This window comes from Hippocampus guttulatus, chromosome 17 (assembly GCF_054856545.1).
Source record: "Hippocampus guttulatus isolate MCC_2025c chromosome 17, RoL_Hgut_1.0, whole genome shotgun sequence".
NCBI classification, from domain to species: Eukaryota; Metazoa; Chordata; class Actinopteri; order Syngnathiformes; family Syngnathidae; genus Hippocampus; species Hippocampus guttulatus.
In genome coordinates, this window is record NC_141277.1 from 612,633 (window position 1) to 640,275 (window position 27,643).

General features: G+C 51.1%; 1 protein-coding gene across 8 annotated transcripts; it reads left to right on the forward strand.

The window, feature by feature from the left end:
• The first annotated feature begins 9 nt into the window (after positions 1-9).
• LOC147191328 (tenascin-like) lies at positions 10-22,905 on the forward strand. Of its 8 annotated transcripts, XM_086134350.1 has the most exons (28): positions 10-124; positions 1,210-1,326; positions 2,121-2,192; positions 5,359-5,485; positions 7,576-9,248; positions 9,865-10,128; positions 10,502-10,617; positions 11,194-11,347; positions 11,439-11,708; positions 12,003-12,188; positions 12,355-12,444; positions 12,522-12,785; positions 13,549-13,824; positions 15,106-15,378; positions 16,019-16,291; positions 16,387-16,659; positions 18,451-18,723; positions 19,549-19,671; positions 20,069-20,212; positions 20,290-20,409; positions 20,491-20,628; positions 20,711-20,844; positions 20,966-21,098; positions 21,246-21,397; positions 21,598-21,694; positions 21,774-21,935; positions 22,119-22,282; positions 22,353-22,905. In XM_086134350.1, the coding sequence occupies exons 5-28, from the start codon at positions 7,613-7,615 to the stop codon at positions 22,461-22,463; spliced, it is 5,826 nt and encodes a 1,941-aa protein (XP_085990476.1). In that variant the 5' UTR covers positions 10-124; positions 1,210-1,326; positions 2,121-2,192; positions 5,359-5,485; positions 7,576-7,612; the 3' UTR covers positions 22,464-22,905. The 8 variants fall into 8 exon arrangements, with proteins under 8 accessions (XP_085990476.1, XP_085990477.1, XP_085990482.1 ...); XM_086134351.1 differs by lacking the exons at positions 10-124; positions 1,210-1,326; positions 2,121-2,192 and adding an exon at positions 4,956-5,184; XM_086134356.1 differs by lacking the exons at positions 10-124; positions 1,210-1,326; positions 2,121-2,192 and adding an exon at positions 17,259-17,567 and having other exon boundaries at positions 5,273-5,485.
• The last annotated feature ends 4,738 nt before the right edge of the window (positions 22,906-27,643 follow it).

Consider the following 27,643-nt stretch of genomic DNA (forward strand, 5'->3'; position numbering starts at 1 on the left):
CAAAGGACGCTCACTGTCTCGCACGACCAGTGACAACAAGCCCCTTTTTTTTTTTTTTTATGCGGCCAATGACACGGATTAATGAAAGCAACTGAAATGACCCTTTGGCGCCATGAAATGGCAGGTAAGTGAAAATATTTGCAGAGTTGAAACTTAATAAATGACAAGGGATACGCGTGGCAGTGGTTCGAGCTGCTCGGGTAACATTGAAACCCACTTTTGACTGGAGAGTGACCAAAATAAATGAGTTGTTGTCCATTTGCGGCGATTGAAAATAATGTAGCTTCATTGCCGTCAACTGCCGTGTCCCAATTGCAGCTTCTTCCTCGACATGAGCGGCATCAGTTATTTTCCAACAATGACCACCAGAGGACGCCAAAAACGCCTCCGTGATTTTATACGAGCATGTCCGCTTTTAGAAGGTTCGAGATGACGCAAATTGGCAAGCGAAACGTTTCTTGGTGTTTCCGTCATGTCGCATAGGAGTCGAAGTCTGGTGAGAACTTTTCTGCAGTTGCAAATTTACACACCCAGGAAGCATCAAAGGCGAGGTTGGGAACTTGAAAGGACAAGGCTGTTTTGGAGCCACAATGAAAAAACATTTCAGGGAAACACTTACTGTACATACTATCGTGTTTGACCTGTAAATTTAGCCAAATATCAGAAAACAAAATCCATATGGATCGGGCTCAAATAATTACCGTAACATCTGTCGTGTTATCAAGTGAGGCACACGTCACTTTCTCGTCCCCCGCCATGACGTGGTCGCCCCGCGACTCTGTCGTCATGCTGTACACGATTACACCACAACATCTACTCGTATTTCTGTTTGCCCATCTATTGATTTTTTGTGTCGAACGGATTAATGTAACTCATTAAGTGAGGATAGTGATAATGATCCGCATTTCCCTCCAATGTGTTGCGATCCTCCCGTTGGCTTTGAATGGCTGCGAGCGTCCCTCTCATGTTTCAACGCTGTCCCATTCTGACCCGGTTCCAATAGAAGCAGGTCAGCCCCCGAGGCGGTGTCGATACATAATTAAAAACAGGATAGCGCCGGCCCCCACGTAACATATGTCCAAACCGTTAAGTGGGCCTTTTGTTCCAGGCCGGCTCACCCGTAGCGAGGGCGCGCCTGCAAACCACCAGCGCTGATGACATTTCGAGCCTCAAGGCGGACTAACCGTCGTGCCCGATTGTATTTCACAGACTGTCCGATGTGAGCGGCTTGGAAGGATTTTGCGTGAGCGGCCTGTCAATTCCACTGATTCATCCCCCACCTGGACCGTGAAGCGTGAACCGCGTCTGAGGATTTGAAGCAAAAAAGTGGGTTTCACATTTAACTCATTCAGTACCAGCCAATTCTGGACCAAGTCTGAAAAGACGTTTAAAAACGTCTTTGGGAGTGAATGAGTTAAATTTCCGTTAGATTTGATTGATTGATTGATTTTTGCATCGCCAAGGTCATCTGCCCAAATCCAAATGTTAATTTTAGTAACTGGCCCACTATTCCTATTTTGTGTTACGCCACAAGTTCACAAATCGCCCGCACTAAACGGGAATGGGACCGATTGTGGTTTTCCTCATCGTTTATGTCGCGGGGGGCCTTTACCTCGAACCGTTTTTGTCTCCTCGTTTCTGTCATGCGAACCGTTTTTGTCTCCTCGTTTCTGTCATGTCAGACTCTCGTCTATTCAAAACAGAAAATCCCCAAAGGAAAATGTCCGGCCATCAGCTTGCGCCCTCCTCATAAAGTCTTGCCGGCGCGTCGCTAAGGTATCGCCGCACAAATAGGCGACACCGCTCGCATGACAGGAGAAAGAAAACATTTGAATTGACGACGCTTGCGTTCCAGAGCCGCGCTGGCAGCGAGGATCAACGGCGCTAACCGTTCCAGCATCCTCCGGCGTGTTTGCAATCCGTCCTATCCGGCGCTGTTATTGTTTGGCGGAAAAGTCGAGCTGAGCGGCGCGGTGTCAAAAGAGGGCCTTTCCAAATATTTGTCGCACGTCTCCTTGGCAACAAAATATTTGACGCAACGGGGACGTCTTTTTCGGAACGGCAAAGGCACTTGATGGCTGACCGGAAAACTTCTCTAACCTTGTTCCTGTCACTTGTAGATTCCGTGTCGTGTATCCCGACGTTCCAAAATAATTGTGGACATGGTCTCTCTGGATTTTCATCAGTCACAGGTGAGTAAGCGCGCCTCCCTCAAACGCTTTGTCACCCACAGATGCCGCTCCCCATAAAATTAGAGCGACCGCACGTATTTTGGCTGAATGAAATCGCACGAGCTCGATGCGAACACGCAACGTTTGAAACGGCGGAGGTGGGCTCACAGGAACGTTAGCGGGATGATCATCCTTCAAACAATCTGCAATATGTAATCCCAAACGGAGAAAAGTCATCTGTCTGACCTCGTTTGTCGCTTTGTTAGCGCGATTGATTCGGACGGTCCGACCCAGTTGAGTTCAACTTCCTGCCGGAGGCGGCGGATGTTCGCAGATCAACTTTGTCGGAACGCCAAGCAACGTCGGCAAATCCTCCACGGCCAGATTACCGCTTGGGTTGACTCATTCTGGATTTTTTTTTTTGGGGGGGGGTGATTCTAATCCCCCGCGGATTAAATTTCATGCTCCAAACCAGATTTCACTCAGTGTAAATATGAATTTGACTCATTCTAATCTGATCATTCAAATCTCAATCTTGCTAGGCGTCATAATCCATCACAAAGCAGGAAGTGTGCGTGTGTGCGCACGGGAGGGGGGGGGGGGTGGTTGGGGAGGGGGGGTCGACTCGAATAAAGTCGTGTCAATGTCAAATTAGTATCAAAGCAAAATCAAGGCCGGTATCGCGATACATCAATACAATCTGTGAGACGGCAAGGCAATGGGGAAAAAAATGTATGCCATGAAACGTCTTTTCATTGTGCATTTAGTGGATGGCGGAGTAGCTCGTGAAAGCGTATCATGCCGCTGTTGTGTCGTCCCGTGACAAAACTGCAATTGCACCCGATGGATTTTTTTTTTTCCATTTAGCAGACCTAACTAAAACAATACTGAGAGGTATTTACAGCTGCGGCCAAACGACACCCCCCCCCCCCTCCACCTCATGTCATGTTCTTAAAAGTGTCTCGCTATTATTGTTGGCTAGTCAAGTAATGAATACAAAGTGGATGCTTCAGCGGAGGCGCGCGGGAGCCACTTTATTTATTGTTTTAGCAGAACTTTTGATTATAGCCTGCGCGCCTCCCGCCAATAATTCTTAGTGACGGAGAGCCGTTGTTTAAGATAACACCAGACGTGTTTACGCGGCGAGGCCTCCGGTAGCCCGTCTGCGACTGTGACATCACCCGAATATCCCCCCCCCCCGGCAGCTTGGCAGAGGCATTCCGTCCGCACAGTAGCTAACCTGAAACGGCGCGATAAATTATTTTTTTTTGGGGAGGTGCTTTTCTGCGGAAAAACGTCACCTTCTTCTCGCATGTTGTCGGCTCTGAAGTTGAAGCGCATTTGTCTTTTTTTTTTTTTTTTTGGTTTTGTTTGACTTTGCCTCTCACAGAGCTCTCCAAAGTTCCATGAACTCATGCGCTAAACATTTGCGCTTGGATGCCGCGCGCGCTAATGCCTTATGTCGACCTCATTTACGATGGCGTCGTTAAAAAAACACGCTCAAAAACAATTGAGCTGAACTTCTGCCCATCGAGACTTTATTTTACTGGATGACATCCCGTCATGAAAAGAGAAAAAAAAGCATTCACCACATGTCGTTTCTTGATAGCGCAAACAGCGGCGCCTCGAGATACAAGCCGACATTCTGCCAATTTAATTTCGCTTTGACTCGCAAGCGCAAACTTGCGCAAACCCGGGCCAGCCGGAGTCGCCTCTATGCTGGCCATCCATCCAGCCGGATGGACGTCTCCCACGGCGACGTCGGCGAGATTGAAAGAGGCCGGGGGGGGGGGGGGGGTCAGGGTGAGCGTTGTCGTTATAATTCATTCATGACTCTTGTCAGCTGGATGTTATTACTTGGGAAGGAAATCTTGCGGGGGCACGTTCCAGATTTACCCGCATTAGGCGAACATTTGAATTGATGAACGGTGATGTCGTTGACGGCGTGTTAAGATCGCCTCAAACTGTCTTTTTTTTTACTGGAAGCGCTATTCCAATCCAGAGCCGTTGCGTTTGCTTTGCGTCTGTTGGCGCTCTCGCAAAATGAAAAGTGACAAATCCACTTAACTCATTCAGTACCAGCCAATTCTAGACCAAGTTTGAAAAGACGTTTAAAAACGTCTTTGGGAGTGAATGAGTTAATCCGCCCTTTCCGGCCGATTTCAACGTCTGATGACCAAATGAGGATTTACCTAGCAGACCCATTGGAAAGAGTCAAGCTAATTGTAATTGTGGCCGCTAATCGCATGAAGATGAGCAATCGAGTGGCAGCTGGTGCTCCCGAGTGGCGACTGACTTGACTAAATCACATGGGCCCTTTTTTCTTTTTTTTTAGACTGATACCAGTACGAGTACTCTCTCTGACGACTCACCGATACCGAGTGGCGGCTGCTTCGAGTACTTTTGATGTCTAAAATTGTGAACCGAGACCCTTCTTTCTGGCACGGACGATGATTCGCCGATGCATAAATGTAGAAAATAGAGCTAACTGCTGCTGAGGAGGATTTACTCAAGATCAGATTTTTTTATTTTTTTTTCTCCTTAAGTATCGGTATCACCTTACCTGGTAACAGTACTCGCACAAAACTTGAGTGAGATTCATAAAGCCATACTGTGGCCACAGACTTGAGCGCGAAGATCTTCCGGCCTGGAAGCGGAGTGAATGTGTTGATGTGGGCAGATGCGGAAAAGCGAAATCTGACATCACTTTCCTCGCTCCCCCCCCCCCCCTCTCCCCCCTCTCGACCGCAAGCTCTGCTCACACTCGGTAATGATTCACAGGAACGTTGCGGCGGAGTCGCCGAGGAGGGGAAGACCAGAGAGAGTGACGCTTATTAAAGGTTGTGGTGTGGAAGCAGCGTAGGATTTATTTCGCCAGATTGGACTGATCGCCAAAAACGGCGACGCAACTCGTGTTAGCCTCAATGTTTTCGGTAGTTGAATGATTCCACACAAACGAATCCAGCGCAAACAAACCTCCGAATCCCCATCGAAAAAATCCCTGCGGCACACGGTACGAAAAGGAGTGAAGGATTCCAAGCACATCCCAGCCTCAGCGGCTGAGTGGGAGATGGGGGGGGGGGGGGGGGGCGCTCGGAGCGTGGAGGCAGCAGCTCGCTGACCTCACTTTTTGAAAGACACTCTCTCACTCCCGCTCTCGCTCTCCATTTCTGCATCACGCTCGCAGTCGCAAACCGGCCGAGGAGCCGAGACCTCGCCGGGGAGAAATTCTGCCGAGCATCGTGCTGTCTGTCATCTTCTTCCGTGGCGCGCGTTGAGGGACGCTTTGCCGCCAGTGACGCGAAGGCTGTACGGTAAGGGACAGCGCTCATTTTACGCACACACACACACACAAAAAAAAAAGCACTTGCTAGTCTTGCGGTTGTTCTCGAAGTCAAGTGCCCATCACGCCAGGGGGGCCTCTGGAGCACATAACCTCACTTGTTGATTCACGTTTGACGTTTTTCTGGAAAAGATTTCATTTGAGTGTATTCTCACCTCCAGATTTGGATCATTTTGATTGGAATATCTTTTCATGGCATTATTTACATGAGATACGTCAGCAACTATTTCATGAGCGACGTCCATCTGAATTTTCGGTTGACTTTTTGATCTAAAAACAATATACATTTTCTTTTTCTCGTAAGATTGCAAAAGTGCGAAGGAAACCACTTTGAAAAGTGGATGTTGACTGCGGCAAAAAAAAAAAAAAAAGCTAAGCATGGAGTCCATTAGCGCTGCTTAGTGGAACCTCAATCTGGCTTAGTGTGGTTTTAATGTGGACTCTGATCCTCTCATCAGAGCTTTTTCGAATGAAGCAATGTTTTTGCCCCTTTGCAGCCGCTGTTCAGCTGCGTCACCTTTTTGGGTGTCCCGGTGCGTCCCTGAATCTTTTTTTAGACGCAAATGTCACGGAAACATCACCCAGAGAGCGACAAAAAGGCCATTGTCAGACCCTGCCCGACACGTGACAACAATTTCCAAAGCAAATTCAAACATCCAAACTAAATTCAGCCAAACAACCCCGTTGCCCCCCCAGAAAAAAAAATACATGAAGTCTCCCCAAAGCATGTGGGAAAGTTTTCTAATGAGTCTTTTCAGATCTGAGAGATTTTCTGGCAAATATTGGCTGTTTCCTCCAAGTGACAACAGTCTTCCAAATTCATTTTTCCATTCTTAGAAAAAGAAGCAGCCCAGCTTGGCAAAACTTTGCAAAAAAAAAAAAAGCCTCCAAAAACATGCAGGGAGGAAAAGTCTTTTTGGAGCCTGTGACTGCGTGAATTCTAAAGTGGCTGCAATCGAACACATATGACAACGATCTTCAAATTTAGCAACAAAACAAAAAGATAGGCCGTCTCCCAAAAGCACTTTTCTGAATTTCTGTCAAGTAATGGCCGTGTCCCCGTAGAAAATCTCAAATACTTCCTGTGGGAAAATGCTTTAAAATGACTTTTTTTTTTCTGGCCTCAGAGATCACATTGCTATAGGAATTTCTGGCAAGTTCTCCATGTGACCACGATGGCTGATATTCTTTAAAAAACAAAAATGGAGGCTTTTCCCAAAAGCATTTAGGAGAAAGGGCTGATGGAATGCCTCAGAGAAGCATTCCGTCAGTGGTGGTGGATATCTTCAGTCTGACGGTACAACTGTTGGATTTCTTTCTTTCTTTCTTTTTGCTTTGACGCGCAAGCAAAAATTGGAGGCACGGAAAGCAGACATTACAACATTAAGGTATGGATTACGCGAAGAACAATGGACTGTCTTCCGATATTTTGTTGTCCTGTCGGATTTGTTTCATTTGTCACCCCGGAAAAAAAAAATTGGCGCATTTTAATATCATTTTATTGATTTATTTTTTGCCAATTTTGTGTTTTGGCATACGACGTTCCGCCGAGTGTTTTTGGGCCAATTCAACAGCGCTGTCGTGGCCCAGAACCTGCGCACAAACAGAATTGTTGCGGTTTGACAGCAGGAAACGGGGTGTCGCTTTGCCTCCCCGGGTGGCATCCCGATGACTTCCGGATGCAATTTGGTGGAGTGGAAGTCGCAAGCTCAGTCACACATTTGTCACTTTCTAACAGCGGGAGACGCCGGCCGCTCGGCAGCCGGGCTGCGACGTTCCCCCGCTTTCTCCTTTCCGGGCTGGAAACTTCCGCTTCGTCTGCCAGACCGCGGGAAGCCACGGCAATCTCTGGTTTCTAGCTTGCCGCGGTACGAGCCGCCCCGCGTCTGCTTTCCGTGCCTCGTTCGCCTCGTCGACTTGCCGTCGTAGCTTCCGCCAAACTGCAGAGCGAAATCATCCGCCCCATCCAACTGTCGCCCAGCCACCTCCGACCACCCGCGCGATGCTTTTGTCTGGCGGCATTTTGGCGATTGAAATGCAGCCCCGATTCTCCCGTTCCAGATCAACCGCCGTCCCCCCGGTCTCAAAGTGAAGCGCCATGGCCGCGAGAGTTCTTGTGATCTGCCTCCTCGCGAGCGCCTGGCTCGGGTTCTCGGCTGCCGGCCCGGTGAAAAAAGTGCTGCGGCATCGCCGGCGGATGCCTGCGGAGCGCAACGTCACCTCGCCCGGAGCGGAGCGCCGCCAGTCGGTGGTCTTCAACCACGTCTACAACATCAACGTCCCCGCCGGCCACCTGTGCTCCGTCGACCTGGATGCCGCGGAGAGCTCCGCGGAAACGGCCGGCGCCTCCGGCCGGCACCTTTCCGCGGACGGGGAGAGCCAGATTATCTTCACCCACCGCATCAACATCCCCCGCGGGGCGTGCGGCCGCGCCGCCGACCCGCCGGGCATCGGCGACCTGATGAGCCGCATCGAGATGCTGGAGGGGGAAGTGTCGGCGTTGAGGAGGCGGTGCGGCGGCGGGGACGGGGACGGGGACGTCCGTTGCGGTGCGCGGGCAACGGGGAATGCCAGGAACGGGCCCCTGTGCGGCGGACGCGGAAACTACAGCGCGGAGACGTCCGGATGCACGTGCGAGCCCGGCTGGAAGGGAAGCAACTGCACCGAGCCGGAGTGTCCCGAGGGTTTCTTCGGGGACGACTGCTCTCGCAGCGTATGCCCGGACAACTGCAAAGATCGCGGGTCTTGTCGGGACGGCCGGTGCGTCTGCAAGGAGCCCCGGACCGGTTCGGACTGCTCCGAACCGCTCTGCCCCCGAGACTGCTTCGGGCGCGGGCTCTGCCTCAACGGAAGCTGCCGCTGTAAGGCCGGATTTTCCGGGGAGGACTGCGGGCGGCTCGCCTGTCCGGCCGACTGCCACGGTAACGGCATCTGCGTCGACGGCCGCTGCGCCTGCGCGGCGGGTTACGGCGGCGAAGACTGCTCCCGCCTCACCTGCCTCAACGACTGCGGCGGCAGAGGCGCCTGCTTCGACGGGATCTGCGTCTGCCGCGACGGCTACCGGGGCGACGACTGCGGCCGCCCGGCGTGTCCCGACGACTGCAACGGCCGAGGCCGGTGCGTCGACGGGCGCTGCGCGTGCGACGTCGGCTTCCGGGGCGACGACTGCGGCGAGATATCCTGCCCGAACGATTGCCTCCGGCGGGGGCGCTGCGTGAACGGCCAGTGCGTGTGCCAGGAAGGCTTCGGCGGCGAGGATTGCGGCGTCAGGACCTGCCCGTCCGACTGCTACGGTCGCGGGGCCTGCGTCGAGGGCCGCTGCGAGTGCCACGCCGGCTTCGGCGGCGACGACTGCGCCCTGCTCGGCTGCCCCGACGGCTGTCGAAACCGCGGGCGCTGCCTCGACGGACGCTGCGTGTGCGACGAAGGCTTCGCCGGGGAGGACTGCGGCCGGAAGGCGTGCCCCAACGACTGCCTGGCTCGGGGCCGCTGCGACGACGGCGCGTGCGTCTGTCGCGAGGGCTACTCGGGCCGCGACTGCTCCCGGCTCACCTGCCCGGACGAGTGCGACGGCAGGGGGCGCTGCGTCGGGGGGAGGTGCGAATGCGAGAGCGGGTACCAAGGGGAGAGCTGCGCCGAGCGGAGCTGCCTCAACGGGTGCCGCAACAGAGGACTCTGCGTGGAGGGACGCTGCGCCTGCGACGAGGGCTACGTCGCAGATGACTGCTCCGAAGGTAAGATAACCCCAACAAGTTTTCCCATCATTGAAGACTCGAAACCAGGGTTTCTCACAGATGCGGTCCGAAATGAAGCTCCCACCCCAAACTTCACCATGGTTCCTTGGCACCAAGATGGTGCCAAGTTCATGTTTTGTTTCTACCATGTAATATAACAAGAACAAATTCAAGTTTTTTTAACTGGGGGGGGGGGGGAAGTCTTCTTTTTCAAGAAAAGCTGAACCCCCCTCTACCCCCCCCCCCCCCACAACATCTGGGCTTTTGTCATGTGTTGTGCATGTTCGTTTTATTGGCACGCCGCTTCCCATATGTAGCTACGCATCTTTTTTTAAATGGCATCAGAAATGATTTTGCTGACCCCCCCAATTTATGGCTCCTGGAACAGTTTCAGAACCGCTGCTCTAAATTGTCTTACCTAATATATGGTTGGAAGCCTTTTTTAAAGTCACTCCCCACTGCCCCCCCCCACCCCCACTCCTCCAAAATCTATTCATGTGAGCACTTTTTGGCATCTCTCTCACAAGTTCCAGATGTTTCTCTGGTGCTCGCATTAGCTGGTGTGCACCGGACCATGAGAAAGTTCCAACTTTTTATTGATATTTTTTTTTTCCAGTGTCTCCTCCAAAGAATCTCACCGTGGGTGAGGTCACGTCGGACACGGTGAACTTATCCTGGATCAACGACATGCTGGTGACCGAATACCTGGTCACGTACGGGCCCGCTCAGCCCGGCGGGCTCCTTTCGGACTCGACCGTGCCGGGAGACCGAACGGGCACCGCGCTCAAAGACCTGGAGCCCGGTTTGGAGTACCGCGTTAACGTATATGCCGTCCTGGGCGACGAGAGGAGCGCGCCGGTCGGCGCCAGCGCGGCCACAGGTACCGAAAGGCTCACGTGCGTCTTCCGACTCCTTCAAGGAAATGTCATCGACGTTTCGGAATCCAAACGGCCACATTTTCACACAATGAGGTTCCCAAATCGAGATATCTTGCATACGTCCTTCCACATATCTTGATGAACTGAAACCATTCCAGCTTCTCGTGAACACTTTCCCCCATTGGCGGATTTTCCCCAGTTAGGAAATTTGACCTCCTCTTGACGTCTGTCTTTAGAGAGTCGAACCATTTCAACTTTGAGTCTCACATTTGAAAAGTTCAGTTCCACGGCGTTTCTATTACGCATTTTCCCTTTTTTTTTGGCAGACAAAGCATTGTCGACCTCGTCTGATGGTTTTGGTTTGAATCCTCGCAGCTCTTCCGCAGCCAGAAGGTATGAGATTCACGTCCGTGAGAGAGACCGCCGTCGAGGTTGAGTGGGAGCAGCTGAACGTTCCCTTCGATGGCTGGGAGATCCGCTTCCGTAACATGGTGGGTCCCCTCCGAAAGCCTTCCCGGCTGCTCGACCGGCCCGCTTTCCTGGAAATCTTTGCTCGCCGCAATTTGGATTTCGCGTCGCCGCGGACGTGTGGAAATGGATGGAAAAAGTCGCGTTGATTCTGATCCGCCGACCGCTGGGCTTTTGCGGCTGGTACGGCGGAGGGGCGCTGTAGTCGAGGCGAGCTACGTCGCCAAGACTTGAAAGAGACCAGATGAAATAAAGACAAAGACTTTGAAGGTTTGGATCGGTTCCGAGACCTTGGACTTTGAGGGGTCAAGATCAAGTCAAGACCAAGACTTTAAGAATGTGACATGAAGGCAAGACAGATTTGGAGGGGTTGAGACTTTAGAGAGCCAAGGCCATCTTTGAGAGGTTGGGACCAAGTCGAGATCAAGACTTTGAGGTGTTGAGACCTGAAGAATGGAAGACGGCTTCAAGACGCACAGCTGACAGAGTTCATTTGTCGCAGGATCACAGACCGCAACATTGTTTCAGAGTTCTCGTTTTTGCCCTTCCACTTCTCCGTTGTCTCGTCTGACTTGTATTTGTTTTGTTTTGGTTTTAAGAAAGAAGAAAACGGAAAGGTGGTCAGCACGGTCCCCCCCTCTCAAAAGCGCTTCCTCCAATCGGGCCTGGGGCCGGGTCAGGAGTACGAGGTGTCCGTCAGCGTGATCAAGAACAACGCCACGGGACCGCCGGCCATCCGACGAGTCTCAACCGGTGAGTGTGACGGAAGCTGCCGCAAACCACCAAGTGACGAGCGACGGTTTCGCGAGCGTCGTCGCCGCCGGCGTGACCCTTTCTTCCGTAGATATCGACGCCCCGCGCCAGCTCCAAGTCTCGGACGTGAGCGACTCCTCTGCATTGATCAGCTGGTCTAAGCCGGCGGCGCCGACGGACCGCCTCACCCTGTTTTGCAAGCCCAGCCGAGCCTCCTCCGAGGGCGCCCAAGTGGAGATCTTCCCGCCGGACGGGCAGCACAGCCTGTCGGGCCTGAAGCCCGACACCGAGTACACGGTGTCGCTTGTGGCCCGCAGCCGAGACGTCAGTAGCGAGCCGGCCGTCGCCACCTTTACTACAGGTCGGCTCAATGCGGACAACTGTCAAACTGTCGGTTCCGTGTCACAGAGGCGGGGGACTTAAGACCAGAGGGGGTCGGACTTAAGTCGGCGGTTTTAAGGCTTGGTACTCGCTTGGCTAAAACTCCAGCTTCTCAACTTGACTTTGACTTGGTATTCTTGAGTTTGTCCCACTTCTGACAAAGTCAAAGTGCTCCATATCGTATTGCGCGCTTCGGAGTTGCTTTTAAACTTGATGGTGAGGACTTGAGGCCGACTCCCAAGCGACTAACACGAGGGTGTCGTTTTCTGCGAAGCGCTGGACGCCCCGAGGGAATTGCTGGCCGTGGGGCAGACGGAAGACAGCGTCACCCTGATGTGGCGCAACGCTCTGGCCGACGTGGACGGCTATCGTGTGAAATACGGTCCACTATCTGGCGCGGCTCACGGGGAGGAAGTGTTCCCGCGTGGACCGGGACAAAGCACCACGGCTACCGTCGCGGGTAAGTCCGCCCGACGGAGTTGACCTCTCAAAGACCCGACCGGAGCGTGGGTGTTTTCATCGCGGACCACGTCCTAGTCATTGACGGTCGGTGCCGGGTGACGATCGTGAGGCCGGATCTGGTCCGTGTTCTTGAAGTTGGACAAGTTAATGTGTTGGTTGTCCAGGGCTAAAGCCGGGGACCGAGTACGGGGTCGGAGTGACCAGCGTGAAGAACGAGCGGGAAAGTCTCCCGGCCACCGTAAATGCAGCGACCGGTGAGCGAGTCGCCTTGCAATCCGGAAGAAACATTTTTTTTTCAAAATAGGATTCGTGATTGACGGTTTCCCGTCAGACCTGGACCCGCCTCGAGGTCTGGAGCAAACGGAGTCCGCGGAGACGGCCATTCGCATCCGATGGGAGAAGCCGCGCGCTAAGGTGTCGCGATACCGGCTGGTGTACGTCTCCGGGGATGGACGGGTCGAGGAGGCGGAGATCGCACCCTCCGAGACCACATTCGTCTTAGCCGACCTGACGCCGGCGACCAGTTACGCCGTCACTTTGACGGCGGAGCGAGGCCACAGGATGAGCTCGCCAGTCACTCTAAATGCATCCACAGGTGGGTGGAGCCGGCAGGGGGGGTGGGCGTATGCGTGGGGGAGAGGGGGGAGGGGCACCACCTTAACCCGCCGATTTCCTTCCAGATACTCTTGGGGTCTTTTGAATTTGGGGGGGGGGCGGGGTGAGAAAAAGCCTTTCTAGCCTTGTCTGTCATGATACTCGCAAACGTTGAATGGAGATCACGGGGACTCCTTTTGGTTGTTCGTCCCAAGATGCAAACTCTGCGGCGTTTGTGCCGCGCGGGGTCGTGAAGAAGGCTGCGGCGCAGCATAGCAGGCCAACATCTTTGGCTCCACAGTCAGCAGTTCATTGGCATCTCCACAATATTGTTCCAGACTTGAAAGCAGTGTGGAATAAACCACGGATGTCAAACTAGAGAGCCCCCCCCGTTGAGAGAATAGCATTACGCCATGACTTATCCGTCACTACTTCCAACAAAGCGCTGACATCCCCCTCACAAGGATCGTCTCATTCCGCTGGAAAAGTGGCCACCTGGGAGCCGTTTTTGCCACCAGGCAGGCCAACGACATCAATGCTCGCGTGATGCTTCTTGCTCTCACTCAAGGCGGTTTCCAGCCTTTCTCAATCGACCAGCCACAACTTTCAAGTTCGGAGTAGTTCCCAAAGCAGGCTTCGATGAGCCCGTCTGTCGCTTAGCCGACGTTCGATCGCTCAGCTCGGTTTTCTTCCAGGATCTTGCGATTTTTTTGCGAGCCGCGGCGCCGCGCCGCCTTTAGCGTTGGTTGTGTGTCACCCGGCAGAGGCAGCCGGGCCCCCGGTGGCCAACCTCACCTTCTCCGACGTCACGTGGGACGGCTTTACGGCCTCCTGGAGCCCCTCGGGCGGCGACTTTGACAGCTTGGTGGTGGAGGTGACAAACTTGGACAATACGGCGCAGAGCCAGAACCTGAGCGTGTCGGGCGGCGCGCTCAGCCTGGGCCTCCGGGGCCTGAACGCCAACACCAGCTACATGGTGGGCCTCTACCCCCTCCACCGAGGTGTCTTCCTGGAGCCCGCGTTTGCCGAAGCCACCACAGGTACCGGGCGGCCTCGCCTCGCTACCGTTTGCGCCCGTAACCGCTTGGCGACACGCGGCGCCGCTTAACCTTGCTCGGCGATGTCATCGGCATTCAGAAGCGGCATCGGCGCATGGCCGCGACGCTCGGCACGAATGGAGGTGGCTGATTCGGACCCTTTTTAATGCGGATATGCTGATTTTGTTTCTTTCTCCGTTTGCTTGTCTTGTAGCCTCGACATGCGGAAAACTTCATGAGCATGAAAATCACGCGCAGTGCGTATGAAAAGCCTACACACCCAAACGTCAGCTCCTTACGTTTAAAAAAACAACGGCAAGATAACGACTGTCCTGCGCAACTCAAGTTGCCGTACTGCGATTGGACGAGTGCAATAGCCTCTTTTAACCGGGATGTGACCGATTTTAAAAAGTCACGTTAAAACATCTCAACTGGAGTCGGCACACACCTGCCAGTGTACCTCGCTCTACCCCAAATGAAGTTCAGACGATTGAGTCGGCTTTCGTTTCCTTTCCAGCAATACCCTCAATGTTTTCGATTCCAAAAGTTTTGAAATGATTTATCGCGATTGCTTTTGAACAGGGGTGTGTGGACTTTTCAACCAACGGTGCACGTCTCACCAAAAGTAAGAGGTATGAGGATATTCGCCTTCCCAAAACTTCACCCAAAAGCCGAATGTCCCCAAACTTTTTGCGTGACGTCCAAATGATCACCGATCTGCTTCGACCGCGCCGCCTGTTGTTTGTCCGGTCGGCTCCTCTGGTTTTCTTCTTTTCTTTCTTTTGTGTTTCCATCACCATCTTGAGTGGCGCCGTCCCTCGAAAGCATCCCATCCTTCCATCCAAATGCACGAAGCTCGGCCCCGCCCTTGCATTGACGCGCCGCAACCGCGGCAAAAGCAAACGGGTCACGTTTCCCGCCACCTCATTGGTGCCATCTTATCGTGGCCGTTTGGACAAATCAAAAACATGTTGGACTCGTTCTACTTTGGTGGAGCCACACACACCCCCGGGGGGGGGGGGGGGGGGACGTAGACCGGCCGATCGCAGGAGCCGGATCCGAGCGGGCTCCGGATGAAGCTATTCTGAGTCACTCGAATCCCTTCCAGATCAAGTCTGTAGCCGGAAGCAGTTTCTGGATAAAACGCATAGTCAGTCGATTCGTGCCAAATGGAAACGGAGTCAAACAAGGCCGGCCGGCCCTGGATGGAGCAATTTGGCGCCCGCCGTTTGGGATCTTAGTCAGGTAAAGCCCAAAAGGTCTAACGATGGTGTCTCCCTTCAGCGCGTCAGCCGTCGCTCGGCCAACTTTTCGTGTCCAACGTGACGTCGGAGAGCTTCTCGGTGGTCTGGGATCACACCGAGGGCCGCCTGGATGGTTTTGTCCTGGAGATTATCGATTCGGATCGGCTGATGGAGCCGAGGGAGTATAACCTGTCCCGCCTCGTGACGGCACATCGGGTTTCGGGGCTGCGGCCCGACTCGGACTATGTAGCCTACCTCTACGGCACGTACAAGGGGGCCCGAACGGGCGCCGTCAGTGTTGTTGCGACCACAGGTATTTCATGTGTACTCCCTACCCTACCCCCCACCAAAAAAAAGAAATAATCGGCAGTAAGATTTGAGAAAAATGTGTCGCTGTCGTCCCTGCGAAGGATTTCATATGCTTCAAATGCTCTTCCTGATTTCCTTTTCGTCCGAGACGGATCTTAGGCCACTTCCGCGTTGCTGCTCGTCGACAGACGCCCGTTCGCATCCTTTGTATTTTCAGCCTAGGAGGCGATACTTCATCATCAGAATGCAGCTAGCGTGCGGATCCGCGCGGGCGGCACTCGCGGCGCTGCCAACCGGTGGCCCACGGCATCAACACTCGAGTGTTTAGCAGTCATCGGAGTTGGGCTTAGCTTTTGACTTGGCCACGGCCGTTCTGGGGCGCGCACCGTCTCTCACCCCGAGTCGGTTTCCTGTTCACACGTGACGCGAGTCAGGATGAGCGGCTCGGAAAACCGACGAATGCTTCCCCGCGCTCGATATGGGCGGGCGCTCCTCCATCGTCCCCTTAAAAATCGACTTCAGCGCGGTGACGCTTTGATTTTTTTGGGACGACTTTGCAGGGACGACACCACCGCGACCTAGTTTGTGTGCCTCCTCTTAGTTTGCCAATCATGTACTGTATATCTCTTTCTCCCCTCTTGTAGCTGAAGAGCCAGATTTGTCCCGGCTAGTTGTTGCTAACGTTACCTCAGACAGCGTGTCGCTGACGTGGCGGGCGGGCGCCAAGGTGTTTGATAACTTTGTAGTAGAAGTCAGAGAGTCTGCTTTGCCCTCGCAGGCAATGGGTCAGGCCTTGCCGGGCCGAGCGCGCTCCACGGTCATGGCCGGCCTTAAAGCACGTACACGCTACGACATAAAGCTGTACGCCAGTGCCGGCGGCCGCAACACGCCGCCGCTTTTCGCTGTCGCTACAACAGGTAGGGAGCAAAGCCGCTGCCCCCCCCCCCCCCCCCCCCCCCCGGCGGCTGCGGACCAGATGCCGCTCAACTGGCATGTTCTTCTTTGTGTTCAGAGGATGCCCCCCTCTTGGGGCCCGTGACCGCTCTCTCTGTCGGTCCGCATAACCTCAGCGTGAGCTGGAGCGTTGCGTCCGGCCACTTTGATGACTTTGTTGTCCGAGTCGGTGACGCCGAGCAAGAGTCTGAGCCGCGGGAGTTCAGACTGCCCGGGCACGCCGCGAACGTTACCGTCTCCGACCTGATGGACGCCACGGGCTATAACGTGGAAGTTTATGGCTTTTCTCACGGCCGCCGCACTCCCTCCACGCTAGTCCACGCCATCACAGGTACCTCGCCGGCTTCACTCTTGTTCTCGGCGCTTTGCTCACTGCATGAAGCCAACGTCAGAATTTAGGAGGATTTGTCTTGAATTAGATCGGATTGCGATCGGGCAGGGATGCAGAACGGGCACTTGCGAGACTTTAACCCGACCCTCACAAGGTTGACCCACAAAAAAGTCAAATAAAATGGAGGTCACGGGGTTTCACGGTTTTCGCGCATTTTAGGTTCGTCCTGAAATCATCCAGTTTGTCATTCCCAAATGTACCTACGAGCCGTCTTTCTGAAATGAGCCAAGATGCTAATTCAGCCCGAGCCCTTCCGAGATGATCGAGTAGTACGGCACCAAGGAAGAACATTTAAGCGATGCACGTGACCGAGAGACACCTTGGTGTGTCGCGCGCCGGACTATGCGTAGCCTTAGTGGGAGTTCTGGAGAGTCTTTGGCGCGTACCCGATCCCCTCACGGGTGGCGGGCGATTACTCTGCAGACATATTTATTTGAGAAATGAAGCAGCTACACACTTTGCGGATTTGCTGTGGCAAGCCTTGCCTGCATGCTAACTGATGACACCCGCCGACTCCCCCGACTCCTCCCTTCCTCCAGCACCTTTGCCCAAAGTGGAAAACTTGACCATTTCCAACGTCACCCCCTTCGGCTTCCGCGTGTCGTGGGGAGTGAAGCAGCGGCAGCCGCGGGAGGAATCGGCGCACTCCGTGGGGGCTTTCAGCCACTTTAACGTGGCGGTGACCGACTCGGGATGGCTTCTGGAGCCTCAGAAGTTCACGGTTCCGGGAAACCAGAGCCACCTGGACGTCCGGGGGCTCATCACCGGTATAGGCTATGAGATCAGGCTGACGGGCGTGTCAAGGGCGGGGCTCTTCTCCCGGCCCCTCACCGCAGTGGCCGTCACAGGTAGCAACAGCGGGGGGGGGGGGGGCCGCACCGTGGGAAGGGGCCCTCTTGTCGCACTGCTACTCATGCAACCGCGGCGGTACCTTGACTTGCGATCCGAGTGCCCGGACCGCCGCTTCTTCCACTTACGAGTCCTTGCTCGGTCGATTTTCGTTTGCTTCGTGTTGCCAGTCAAACTTTTGAGTTGCGAGCCGGGAGATACGGCACGCCTCGAGTGGAGTGAATGTAATGCCCTCGCACGTGGGCAAGGAAAGACAGAGTCGCGTCTTGGCGTGCAGCTGCGGGAGCGGGCATTGTGGTGTTCCGGTCCCTTTTTTTTCCTACCTCGTCAAATAAAATGTGAGCCAGATCGTTGGTTTGCATTCATATTTGACGGGTGTGTGTTTTCCTTCCGATGTTTTAAAAAGGGCGCCCGCGCTTGGTTTCTAGGTGTCTGTGTACGATAGGAGATGGGCACACTCACAGTTGGAGCACTCGGGGCCTCGTTCCGTATACGAAGCCTTTCTCTCGTCTTGTTGACTTGCCCAAATCCAAAGCGTGTCATTCTTTTTTGCTGCATTGGAGTGCGGTAAGCAAAACTGTCAGAGGAAGGAAAACACTGAGCATGACGCATTCCGCCGAGCTAACTTCGAATCTGTCTCATTTTCTTTGAATGCGCTGGAAACGCGGGCGGCGGGAGGACGCGTTGCACGAAACTCTGTTCCTGCCCAGCGGATTGCCTCTCGTCTGAACGTGACTTGATTGAAACTCTCTGAAAAGCTCGTGCGCCTCTCGTTTTGCTCGGACTGACTTGCACTCGCGTCCTGATCGGAGCCTTCTAATCCGTCTCCGAAATCTTGATCATCCACACGAATCGACCGACAAACTTTCCTTTCTGGCCCAGAGGCAGAACCCGAGGTGGAGCACCTCTTCGTCTCCGACATCACGGCCGACGGTTTCCGCGTGTCCTGGGCGGCAGACGAAGACCTCTTTGACAGATTTGTGATCAAACTACGGGACAGCAAAAGATTATCCCGTCCTCAGGAGCACGCGGTCCACGGCGATGAGCGAACCAGGCTAATCGCTGGACTCATGGCAGGCACAGAGTATGAAATTGAACTTTACGGCCTTTCTTTGGACCACCGTTCCCAGCCCATCTTTGGGGTTGCTCAGACAGGTACACCGGCTACACTGGTTCCAGATTGAAATCTTGAACCTCTCGGAACCGGATCCGCTGGTCCGCACTAACACCTTGCTCCTTTCGGAACTGAATCCGCTGGTTTAGACTAACCTCTGAAAGCCTCCAGGACCGGATCTGCTTTTTGTATACTAAACTCTCGGGGCCCCCCGCCAGACCTGGATTTGTTGCCTCCGGAACCTCTCAGAACCGGATCCAGTGATTCAGACTAACCTCTTAAACCTTTCACCACTGGAAACCGACTGTTCTTTATTAACCACTGGGACCTCGTAGAACTGCTGGATCCAGTGGTTGTACGTCAACCTCTGGAACCGTGCTAAGTTCTGAGAACTCCTTCCTATGGCTTTTTTTTTTTTTAACTTCTGGGACCTCACAGAAACGGAATACACTTATCCAATACTAAACTCTGCAACCCTTTAGAAAAGGATGAACTGCTTGTATAGTAACTTGGGAACCCCGGAGAACCATACTAACGACTTAGAACTGGATCCACGGGTTCAATACTAACATCTGCTTCTCCTCAGAACTGGATCTGTTGGTTCTATACTAACGTCTCAGGACTCGGTCCATTGACCGCATGTTAATTCTGGGAAGTCTCAGAGTTTGATCCACTGCTTGCTTCTGTACTAAACGTTTGGATGCTTTTGAACTCAATCCCCTGGTTCCATCGTCACATCTCAGAATTGGATCCACTGCTTTCATACTAACCTCCGGGTTAAGTCACCAATTAGTCATTTTCGTTACTCCGATGACCACTTCAGTCTAAGCCGCCTCCAACGTTTGAACTCCTTTTTCTTCGTCCAGGCCTGACAACTCCAAAGGGCCTTCGTTTCTCTGACGTGACCGACTCGTCAGCCGTGGTCCACTGGTCCACGCCTCGGTCTGCAGTAGACAACTACCACGTCACTTACGTGCCATTTGAGGGAGGTAAGACTTACAGAGCAATCTTGGCGACCCAAGGATGAGTCCTGGGTTTCGAGGCCAGAGGTGATGACTCCAGTCACTCTTTTGATGATTCGTAACTTGGCCTGACAAAAACTGAAAGGCTTGGGACTCGACTTGGAACTGGGAGTTAAGACTTGGGTCTTAAAAGTGGACTTGGCAGCTTCAAATGTTTTGAATGGAGCTCGGCTGTCCGATACCACATTGGCGATGTGACTTGACTTGGGACTTAGCGCGGGAATTGACTCGAGATAACCTGTGACTTGACTTGCCGATGACACAAGGATCTGGGACTTGCTTGAAAGCTAGACTTTGAGCCTTGAGGCATGTACGTGTGTGACTCGACCCCGTCTTGCCCAAAGGGAATCCTTCTCATCCGCAGGAAGCCCGATGAGCGTAACTGTGGATGGCGACGCGCTACAGGCTCTGCTACCCAACATGAGTCCCGGCAGGATGTACCAGGTGACGGTCAGTGCGGTGAAGGGTCTGGAGGAGAGCGACCCAAGCGGCGACGTCGTAACCACCGGTTTGTCTACGCACCTCGAAGAGCCGTCTCAGTCCTCAGCCACCTCGGATGACTCTTCGTTGTCTGTTCCCCCTCAGCTTTGGACGCACCTGAAGGTCTGACCGCGGTTAACATCACAGACGGCTCCGCTCGGTTGCAATGGCGACCGTCCGTAGCCACGGTGGACGGCTACGTAATAACGTACAATTCGGAATCAGGTTTGTCTGTTCTGCTACTTGACTTGAAATTGTCTCCACCTTGATTTGCTGTTGATGGGAGCGCCCGATGTGTTTCCCAAGCGTCCCCGACGGTGGAGCGCGTTTCTGAAACCGAGTTGGAGATAGCCCGCTTGCTTCCGGGAACTCTGTACTCCGTGGAACTCGTGGCCACCAGGGGGGCGCAGACGAGTGCCTCTGCTTTGACAGAATTCACCACAAGTAGTAGAAATCGGATCAATCTTTGAATACTTTTGATCATCTTTGAACTTTGATGACCTCACATCTGACACTGTGTTCCCAGAGCTGGACGCCCCTCGAGATCTGGTGGCCCTGAACATTCAAACGGATAGCGCCACTCTGACATGGAGACCGCCGCAAGCGGCCATTAGCGGCTACTCCCTGACCTTCTCCGCGTCTGATGGCTCAACCCGGCGGGTACGATACACCTCCGGTCCTCAAAAGTTTTGAATGCAGGGACTCCTGTGGGTCTGCTCTTGTTTTTTTTTTTTTTAATGGTGCCACTCGCTGTCCCGGTTTGTGGCACATGACTTTGTAGGAGGTCATGCTGAGTCCGACCGCCTCCTCGTACAACATGGCCCAGCTCGCCAGGTCCACGGAGTACACGGTCCAACTGCAAGCCATCTCCACGGCTGAGCGGAGTCGCCACGCCACCGCCGTCTTCAGTACAGGCAAGGACCACCACTTCACCACCGCAGTCCCAAAGTGCCTCCGGAGCTGCAATCTGCGGGGAAAGTGCTTTCGCACCGCTCCCAAAGTCTCAGGCCGTTTTGATTTTGTTCCGTTTGCTTTAGTTTTCTTTTTTTGCTTCTTTTCAGTGGGCCGGTTGCACAGGTACCCCAAAGACTGCGCTCAGATCTTCCTGAATGGGGAGCGCACAACCGGCGTGCATAGCATCTACGTGGCCGGCGTTCAAAGCCAGCTCGTCCAGGTCTACTGCGACATGGAGACGGACGGCGGAGGGTGGACGGTGAGCATCTGCCTACAATTTGATCAGCAATTTACTCCCCGCAAATTGACGGAGATTTCAGGATGAACCACACGTGCGCTCATTGCTCGTCCCTACATTTATTCTTCGTTGTTTTGTTCTGAAATGCATGACAGCGTGCGTATTTTTTCACTTCTGCTCAAGTGAAGGAGTTTGGGTCACGGAAGGTGTGTCTTCTGCAGGTCTTCTTGAGACGGCAAAACGGGAGGTTGGAGTTCTTCAGGAACTGGAAGAACTACACCGCTGGCTTTGGTAACATAAAGGATGAGTTCTGGCTAGGTGCGTTTCTCCGCCCTTGGACCGATTTCAGCGTTTTGCGCCTTCCCGTGCCGACGCTCGATCAAATTGACCCTTCCAGGTCTCGGCAACCTCCACAAGATCACGACTGCTGGCCAGTACGTGCTGCGCATCGACCTGAGGGATGCCGGAGAGTCGGCCTTCGCTCAGTATGACAAGTTCTCCATCGCAGAGCCTAGAACGCGCTATAAGCTTTACATCGGCGCCTACAGTGGCACAGCAGGTAGGCTTTGTTTTTTTTGTTTTTGTTTTTTTAAGACACAATGTTATCAACTTATGCATCCGAACCAAAAGCTGGCCAAAGAATGTAATTTGACCAAATAGCCAGTCGAGCAATCTTGTTAAAAAAGAGAAGGTGGACAAAGTGATGAAGTTTGGAATGTGTTCCTTCCTGCCTGTGCGCCAGGCGACTCCATGACGTACCACCAGGGCCGCCCCTTCTCCACTTTCGACAACGACAATGACATCGCCGTCACCAACTGTGCTTTGTCCTACAAGGGAGCCTTCTGGTACAAAAACTGCCATCGTGTCAACCTGATGGGAAAATACGGAGACAAAAGTCATAGCAAGGTACGGAGACTCCAAGGAGACTATCGAGTACAGTAACTAAGTATTTCTACTTGCTTGCTTCCCATCACAGGGTGTCAACTGGTTCCACTGGAAGGGCCACGAGACCTCCATCGAGTTTGCCGAGATGAAACTCCGACCGGACGACTTCGGGAATTCCGAGAGCAGGAGAAAGAGATCCTGAAAACTTCAACATCAAGAAATACATCGATAAGAATGACACCAAAAAAAAAAAAGAAATAAAAAAAAACCAAGACACTGACTACAACCCATTCGGCACAACAGCCACAAGATCAGCAGTGCCCCGTGATATGTATGAAGATGAACTCTGCACAGGTCGTCATGAAAGTGAGTTTTGTTTTTCTAGAAGGTAGGAACGGGAAGCGCAAATCCAAGTGTTGGATGGGGGTTTTTTTCTTTGCAATGTGCATGTCATTTCTGTCAGCCGCCAGCAGGTGAGAGTGTTTACCAGTTTTTAAAAGAGTCCTGAACTTGGTCAGCGACTTTTTCGACTGAAACGACATGATGTCATTTTAAATGTCATTCATTGTGAACAAAAACATTGTCGACAGAATGTAATGTTTAGTTTACAAAGAAAAAGTAAGAAATAAAGGACAAAATCGATATTTGAGGCTTTGCTCAACTTTATTTTTGATAATTCAAAGGAACCTACAGACACTTTGTCAACACACCGCGAGCACCGTGTTAACGCCTGAATGGACACTTGACTGGACCATTTGTTTCCCCTTTGTGTGCGTCTTTTGGATCCTTTGTTAACTCTTTGTTGGCACTTCGGTGACAGGTGTGTAAGGCGTTTTTAGCAAGACTTTTTTGGCCCCCCAAAAACGACCATGTATAGTAAGGCGTTTTTAGCCGCAAAAAACGTCCATGTATAGTAAGGCGTTTTTGGCCCGAAAAAAACGACATAGTATAGTAAGGTGTTTTTGGGCCGAAAAAAAACGACATAGTATAGTAAGGCGTTTTTAGCCCGAAAAAAACGACATAGTATAGTAAGGCGTTTTTAGCCGAAAAAAACGACATAGTATAGTAAGGCGTTTTTAGCCCGAAAAAAACGACATAGTATAGTAAGGCGTTTTTAGTCCGAAAAAAACGACATAGTATAGTAAGGTGTTTTTAGTCCGAAAAAAACGACATAGTATAGTAAGGCGTTTTTAGCCCCAAAAAACGACATAGTATAGTAAGGCGTTTTTAGCCGAAAAAAACGACATAGTATAGTAAGGCATTTTTAGCCCGAAAAAAAACGACATAGTATAGTAAGGCGTTTTTAGCCCGAAAAAAACGACAGTATAGTAAGGCGTTTTTAGCCGAAAAAAACCACATAGTATAGTAAGGCGTTTTTAGCCCGAAAAAAACGACATAGTATAGTAAGGCGTTTTTAGCCAAAAAAAACGACATAGTATAGTAAGGCGTTTTTAGTCCGAAAAAAATGACATAGTATAGTAAGGTGTTTTTAGTCCGAAAAAAACGACATAGTATAGTAAGCGCTTTTAGCCGAAAAAAACGACATAGTATAGTAAGGCGTTTTTAGCCGAAAAAAACGACATAGTATAGTAAGGCATTTTTAGCCCGAAAAAAAACGACATAGTATAGTAAGGCGTTTTTAGCCGAAAAAAACCACATAGTATAGTAAGGCGTTTTTAGCCCGAAAAAAACGACATAGTATAGTAAGGCGTTTTTAGCCCCAAAAAACGACATAGTATAGTAAGGCGTTTTTAGTCCGAAAAAAACGACATAGTATAGTAAGCGTTTTTAGCCGAAAAAAACGACATAGTATAGTAAGGCGTTTTTAGTCCGAAAAAAACGACATAGTATAGTAAGCGTTTTTAGCCGAAAAAAACGACATAGTATAGTGAGGCGTTTTTAGCCCCAAAAAAAACACATAGTATAGTAAGGCGTTTTTAGCCGAAAAAAACGACATAGTATAGTAAGGCGTTTTTGGGCCGAAAAAAACGACATAGTATAGTAAGGCGTTTTTAGCCGAAAAAAAACGACATAGTATAGTAAGGCGTTTTTAGCCCGAAAAAAACGACATAGTATAGTAAGGCGTTTTTAGCCCGAAAAAAACGACATAGTATATATAGTAAGGCGTTTTTAGCCGAAAAAAACGACATAGTATAGTAAGGCGTTTTTAGCCCGAAAAAAAACGACATAGTATAGTAAGGCGTTTTTAGCCGAAAAAAACGACATAGTATAGTAAGGCGTTTTTAGCCTGAAAAAAACGACATAGTATAATAAGGCGTTTTTAGTCCGAAAAAAACGACATAGTATAGTAAGGTGTTTTTAGTCCGAAAAAAACGACATAGTATAGTAAGCGCTTTTAGCCGAAAAAAACGACATAGTATAGTAAGGCGTTTTTAGCCCCAAAAAACGACATAGTATAGTAAGGCATTTTTAGCCCGAAAAAAAACGACATAGTATAGTAAGGCGTTTTTAGCCCGAAAAAAACGACAGTATAGTAAGGCGTTTTTAGCCGAAAAAAAACACATAGTATAGTAAGGCGTTTTTAGCCCGAAAAAAACGACATAGTATAGTAAGGCGTTTTTAGCCCAAAAAAACGACATAGTATAGTAAGGTGTTTTTAGTCCGAAAAAAACGACATAGTATAGTAAGCGCTTTTAGCCGAAAAAAACGACATAGTATAGTAAGGCGTTTTTAGCCCCAAAAAACGACATAGTATAGTAAGGCGTTTTTAGCCGAAAAAAACGACATAGTATAGTAAGGCGTTTTTAGCCGAAAAAAACGACATAGTATAGTAAGGCGTTTTTAGCCCGAAAAAAACGACATAGTATAGTAAGGCGTTTTTAGCCCAAAAAACGACATAGTATAGTAAGGCGTTTTTAGTCCGAAAAAAACGACATAGTATAGTAAGCGTTTTTAGCCGAAAAAAACGACATAGTATAGTGAGGCGTTTTTAGCCCCAAAAAAAACACATAGTATAGTAAGGCGTTTTTAGCCGAAAAAAACGACATAGTATAGTAAGGCGTTTTTCGGCCGAAAAAAACGACATAGTATAGTAAGGCGTTTTTAGCCCGAAAAAAACGACATACTATAGTAAGGCGTTTTTGGGCCGAAAAAAACGACATAGTATAGTAAGGCGTTTTTAGCTCGAAAAAAATGACAATATGTCGTAGTGTAGAGGCACACGCGCCGGCTTTCGGTCCAGGCTCCCTGGGTTCAAACCCTGCTCAGTCACATGTGAAAATAAAATACACTTTTTATTTCCCGAGTGAATGCCAAATACGCCAATAGTGCGGGGCAAGTCACAGTCACTGGTGGTGTAGGGGTACACATGCAGGTGTTCCGTCCAGACAACCCCGGTTCGAACCCTGCTTGGTGATGTGTGAAAATACAACACCAAACACTTTTTCTTTTTAACTGGCAACCCTCCATAGTGCATGCCAAATATACCTATCGTTCAGATCAAGTCACAATCACTGGCAGTGTAGGGGTACACATGCAGGTGTTCGGTCCAGGCAACCAAGGTTCAACTGACCGTTTTTTTCGGGCTAAAAACGCCTTACTATACTATGTCGTTTTTTTCAGGCTAAAAATGCCTTACTATACTATGTCGTTTTTTTCGGGCGAAAAACGTCTTACTATACTATGTCGTTTTTTCGGGCGAAAAACGCCTTTCTATACTGTCGTTTTTTTCGGGCGAAAAACGCCTTACTACACATGGTCGTTTTTTTCGTCTAAAAACGGCATCCTATACATGGTCGTTTTTTTCGTCTAAAAACGGCATACTATAGGTTGTCGTTTTTTTCGGCTAAAAACAGCATACTATACATGGTCGGTTTTTTTCGGCTAAAAACGCCTTACTGTACATGGTCGTTTCTTTCGGCAAAAAACGGCATACTACACATGGTCGTTTTTTTCGTCTAAAAACAGCATACTACACATGGTCGTTTTTTTCGTCTAAAAACGGCATACTATAGGTTGTCGTTTTTTTCGGCTAAAAACGCCTTACTGTACATGGTCGTTTTTTTCGGCAAAAAACGCCATACTACACATGGTCGTTTTTTTCGGCTAAAAATGCCTTACATATACACGGTCGTTTTTTTCGGCTAAAAAACGCCTTACTATATATACCTGGTCGTTTTTTCGGCAAAAAAGGCCTTTGCGTTATTGTTATAGAGTTATTGTGAGGGTGAATCCTTGTTTTTCTTGGTATCCTGCGATTGGCCGGTCGGTGACCAGTTCAAGAAATACCTGAAGACAGCTTGGATAAGCTCCGACCCTTGTGAGGAGAGGCACCTTAAAAAAATGCTCCGGTGGTTCGCACCGACCTCACAATGTAGAGGTGTGCAGGGTTCACTTCCAGCTCCAGCCTCCATATGCGGAGTTTGCATGTTCTTCCCGGGCCTGCGTGGGTTTTCTATGACTAGATATACTATATACATATCTATATCTCCTTCTATCTATCTATACATATATATGCAGTACACGCACACGCACATGTACACACATGCAGCACGCAAGCTCCCGGCACAATGATTCCTGGAAAGAAAAGAACACGCGCGCACACACACACACACAACATGTTGAAAGCTGCCCGGCGTGTTTGAGCGAGGCCGCGCGAGCAGGCAGCTTTCCCGCAGGCAGTCGTCTTCTTCTTCTACTTGGCCAGCTCAGTCGCCAACATGTACTTGAATTGCACCGCGCCATGCTGACGTAAGCAGCACAACAGCGCCGCAAAGGTTCCGCCAAAGGTCAACAAAAGGGTATGGAAAGTCTCCAGTGTTTCACAGAGACAAAAAAAAAAAAAAAGACCCATTAAAATGGTGTCATATAGGGACAATGCAGGGTGTTTGTGACCGGCCTGTTAGTCGAGTGGTTAGTGCGTCTGCAGCCCAGTGTGGAGGTGCAGGGTTGGATTCCAACTCGGGCCTGCCTGCATGTTCTCAAAAACATGCGAGGCTGTCCATTTTCTCTTCTCTGCACAACTCTTAGCACTCACACCAAGGAACAATTCACAAAACGCCTTGCAATACATGGTTGTCTTTTTTGAGCCAAAAACGCCTTACTATACATGGTCGTTGTTTTGGGCAAAAAACGCCTTGCTATACATGGTCGTTTTTAGCCCCCAAAAAAACGACCATGTATAAGTAGGGCGTTTTTTGCCTAATTTCAAAGCCTAACCCGATTTGAAATCGTAACCCGAGTTGGAAAGCTGACTTTGAAACCCTGCCCAACACGACCGGATCTGAACCCGGCTCGGTTGCCGAGCCGATGGCGGATTAGGCTTCGATTCCCAGCAGCCTTGGGTTCATTTGGGGTTTGACGGGATTCAAACGGGATTACGGTGAAAATCAAGCCGGAGGCGCTTTCACATGTTGCGGAGAG